Source organism: Saimiri boliviensis, chromosome 4 (assembly GCF_048565385.1).
Source record: "Saimiri boliviensis isolate mSaiBol1 chromosome 4, mSaiBol1.pri, whole genome shotgun sequence".
Classification (NCBI taxonomy): domain Eukaryota; kingdom Metazoa; phylum Chordata; class Mammalia; order Primates; family Cebidae; genus Saimiri; species Saimiri boliviensis.
In genome coordinates, this window is record NC_133452.1 from 3,503,206 (window position 1) to 3,507,573 (window position 4,368).

General features: G+C 50.5%; 1 protein-coding gene across 1 annotated transcript; it reads left to right on the forward strand.

Moving 5' to 3' along the window:
* The first annotated feature begins 1,630 nt into the window (after positions 1–1,630).
* Positions 1,631–3,725, forward strand: GPR31 (G protein-coupled receptor 31). Its single transcript, XM_003933793.2, has one exon. The coding sequence runs from the start codon at positions 1,688–1,690 to the stop codon at positions 2,657–2,659; it is 972 nt and encodes a 323-aa protein (XP_003933842.1). The 5' UTR covers positions 1,631–1,687; the 3' UTR covers positions 2,660–3,725.
* Positions 3,726–4,368: the final 643 nt, after the last annotated feature.

Genomic DNA, 4,368 nt, shown 5'->3' on the forward strand with positions numbered 1-4,368 from the left:
AGGGTTGTACTGTATTAGAAGATGAAGAATAATTTTTCTAAGCCTAAGCACCAGAGAGGCATTAATAAATACCCTAGTAAGTGCATAAACCAGGTGTCCCCAAACTTTTTACACAGGGGGCCAGTTCACTGTCCCTCAGACCGTTGGAGGGCCACCACATACTGCGCTCCTCTCATTGACCACCAATGAAAGAAGTGCCCCTTCCTGAAGTGCGGCGGGGGGCCAGATAAATGGCCTCAGGGGGCCACATGTGGCCCATGGGCCATAGTTTGGGGACGCCTGGCATAAACTCTCACAATGTCCAGACATGGTGCTGAGTGCTCTGCCCATCATAACACCTTGACTACTCACGAGAACTGTGCAAAACAGTGTTACCATCTTTACCTCTCAAGTGAACAGCCTGGAGTACAGAGAAGTTAATTTGTTTTTCCAAAACCATACTGCTAATAAATGGAGAAATAAAAATGATAACTAAAGTCTGCTTGACTCCAAAACTCAAACCAGGCTGAATGGAACCAAGATAAATTAGAGTCAACAGTGGGAGGGGACCAACATAAATTAGGGTCAATGTGGGTAAGCCCCAGGATGAAGCAGGGACACCAGCTGGTAAGGGTCAAGAGGAAGTAGGGTGAAGAGTGGTTAGGACCGAGATAACTTAGGATCTTCAGTGGGTAAGAACCAAGATGTATTAAGGTCAGAAGTGGGTAAAGATCAAGGTGAAGTAAGGTCAACATGGGGTAAGGACCAAGGTGAATTAAGTCAGTAGTGGGTGAGAACCAAGTATAAAATAGGGTCATCGGTGGGTAAGGGTTGAGATGTATTAGGGTCGACAGAGGGCAACGATGTCTGCATACATTTATTCATCCCACAAATGCTGGTTGATAATGCTGTGTGTCAGGCATTGTCTGTCAATAGCAACACATGGATGTGTGGAGTATATCCCTGGCTCATGAACTTAACTCAAGGAGTCCATGCACCTTGACAAGCCATTGATGCCATGCTTCCGGGGCTCACCCCAGGCCCTGCCAGTCCAGATCCCAACATAGGTGGTGTACTAGATAGGAAACACTCCAGCTGAGAAAACAAAATAAATTTGCGTTTAACAAAACGCAAGCACAAGTGAAACCGTCGGCTCTGGAATGAGCAGTTGTCTCAAATCTCCTTTCAAGTAAATGTGGGGGCCACATCTGACCAGTTTGTAAAATCAAACCCCACGCAGACGGATCCCAGCAAGTGTCTTTCATGTATGCAAAGGAAGAAGAAAACTTCCCCATGAAACATATTCAGAGAACATTTTCTATATCATTGTATCTTAAGTGTATGCAGACATAGGAGTCCTTGCATAACTGAATGTCTCACGTTCCTTCTTCCGTGACTGTGGATGCAAAGCTCTGGTCCCCAGACGTTGTAGGGCATCATCCCTCAGCTTTGCAGCCCGGTGATGTGAAGCGAAACACCATTTCCCCTTTTTTGTGGCAGAAGAAAACAGAACACAACTGCAAGGGGCTTTTCCCTCCTCTGCTCATCCTCTTTCCCCAGGCAAATTTTAGTTTGCTATGGACTCTATTCTGCTGCTGGCTGAGGAACTCTTCTTGTTGGGGAAATACAGACCTCCTCTCCCTGCGGCAGGGAAAGGCCTTTTCTTGCACTTTGTTAAGAAGGCACACAGAGTTTCTCCTGCTGAGCGATGCTGCTCCCAAACTGCTCAGCCCCCAGCACTGTGGTGGCCATGGCTGTCGGTGTCCTGCTGGCACTGGAGTGTGGGCTGGGCCTGCTGGGCAACGCGGTGGCACTGTGGACCTTCCTGTTTCGGATCAAGGTGTGGAAGCCCTACGCTGTCTACCTGCTCAACCTGGCCCTGGCCGACCTGCTGCTGGCTGGGGCCCTGCCGTTCCTGGCTGCCTTCTACCTGAGCCTCCGGGCTTGGCATCTGGGTGAGGAGGGCTGCCGGGTCCTGCGCTTCCTGCTGGACCTCAGCCGTGGCGTCGGGGTGGCCTTCCTGGCGGCCGTAGCCGTGGACCGGTACCTCCGTGTGATCCACCCTCGGCTCAGAGTCAACCTGCTGTCTCCTCGGGCGGCCCTGGGCGTCTCTGGCCTCATCTGGCTCCTGATGGTCGCCCTCACTTACCCAGGCTTGCTCCTCTCCGAGGCTGCCCAGAACTCCACCCGGTGTTCTGTCCATTCCTACCCCAGGGCAAACTGGGCAGACGGCTCCTTCGGCGGAATCTGGCAGGAAGCGCTCTTCTTCCTTCAGATCGCCCTCCCCTTTGGCCTCATCGTGATCTGCAATGCAGGCATCATCAGGGCTCTCCGGAAAAGACTCCGGGAGCCAGAGAAACAGCGCAGGCTTCGGCGGACCGAGGCGCTGGTCACCGTGGTGGTGGTGCTGTTTGCTCTGTGCTTCCTGCCCTGCTTCCTGGCCAGAGTCCTGATGCACACCTTCCAGAACCTGCGGAGTTTCCAGGCCCTGTGCGCGGTGGCACACACCTGGGACGTCACGGGCAGCCTCACCTACCTGCAGAGCGCGCTCAACCCCGTGGTCTACTGCTTCTCCAGCCCCACCTTCAGGCGCTCCTATCGGAGGGTCTTCCACACCCTCCAAGGCCAAGGGAAGGCCACAGAGCCTCCGGGTTTCGACCTCAGAGACTCCTATTCCTGACAACAGCAGGCGCCCTCAAGCTCGTCTTTATAAGAACTACCCGCGACCTGAATAATAATTACTGCTACTTTGGGATTCTGGAGGAAGAGGAAATCTTGAGACTGCAGTGCAAGGATCAGCGCTTCGGCTTGGGCACAGGTGCCGCAGGTGTGGTCTCGGTGGTCTGTGCTGCTACCTTGCGGAGCGGCAAATCAAAATGAACCGGCCACAGCCTCCTTCTCCCCGGCTGTGCTGCAGACTCCGTTGCTGAACTGAAAAGTCGGCAGCTGCTGCATCTCCACACTTGAAGAAATGTAATTTGTCAAATCAGTGAAGGAAGAGAAGAAGGCTGGGTGCTGGCATCTTTCCAGTTCCACTCGGTCTCAGCAAGTCATTTTCATTTACTACGCTTCAGTTTTAAATGCAAGAAAACTAGGCTTTCTTTTCACCTGCTGTGCAGACAGGGGATGGTTGACATCAGAAAGTGCCCTGGTTCTAAACAGAGGCTCCGCTGTGTATAAGGTACTGTCATGTATGCTGGGCTTTATTTGGTACATAGCATTGTTGTTTTTATAAAATTTCGCTTCATTTTTCTAGATTATACATTATGTTAAGGAAAATCCAGTGAGTTCCCTAGCTTGCTGTAAGAAATGCTTTCCTGCTACATTTCTGAAATTTGCCTCTAGAACAGTTTTTTAAGTTTGGATGTCTAAAAGGCTTTTGAAATTTACTTTGCTTCCCCTGATGTGAGAAAAAGGTCACAGAACCTTATACCTCCCGGGAGAAATGCACAGTGTAAGCTGTCACAGGGCGCTGGCCAAACTGGTGGACAGGGCCCTCGGGACCTGCCGGGGCTCCAAGGTTGACACTGAAGGTGGGCAGGCGACCAGCCCCAGCCCCAGCCCCGGGACGCTGTTGCAATGGCTGCATCTTTTCATCTCATTCCTCGTAAACTGTATGCCAAAACTGAGTCTCATGATGATAAAAGATTTCCAAAGTCACTTTCCTTGTCGCCTTATCTCTCTCTGCTCGAACCTAGAAGTTTGCTTAGGGCCAAAAAGCAGTCACCACCGTGCCCAGGGGAGGCGGGAGGCCTGCCTTGCTGTGACCTGGGCCTCACGCAGCCGCCCTTGGGCCTCCCTGGAGCTGCACACATGTTGTTCCTGTGCAGACACCACTGCTCTTCCCATGGGGCTGGTCCCAGGCTTTCTGTCATATTCCAGGTCAAAACCGACTGCTCTAGGCAGTAGAAAACGGTAAATCTCCCGTCTTCAGAGCTGCTGACCTGCCAGCGAGGTTCCTAATCAGAAGCAAATTTGAAATGTGGGAGGGGGTTCCGCCTGTTCTGCTAAGGAAGGATATAAAGATCTGCCTAACAAAAGGAGTGTAATTTGGAATTCTACTAGCATTACTTTGCTACTGTCTCGGGTTTTATTTCCTCCAAAGTGAATGAAATTTCAAAGGGCTAAGAAGGGAACAATGACCAGACAGCTGTGAGGTGTCTGAATAAAGTTCTCTAATGTAGACACGGGCTATACCGTGCCTGTTTTCTTCCCTTGAAACAGAAATGTCTTCATTTTTCTTCCCCTGATCTTAATGCATATTTAATTTTAAATACTGCTTTGAAACACCTAACATTTAACAGAATCATTTTCATATCATAATAAAGTCCCAATAAGCATTCTTTGCACAATTACACAATAGTCCTCACCATGGGTATTTCTGAACTG

Coding starts and splice junctions, on each gene's coding strand:
- GPR31 (XM_003933793.2), top strand. CDS start 1,688: ATGCTGCTCCCAAACTGCTCAGCCCCCAGCACTGTGGTGGCCATGGCT.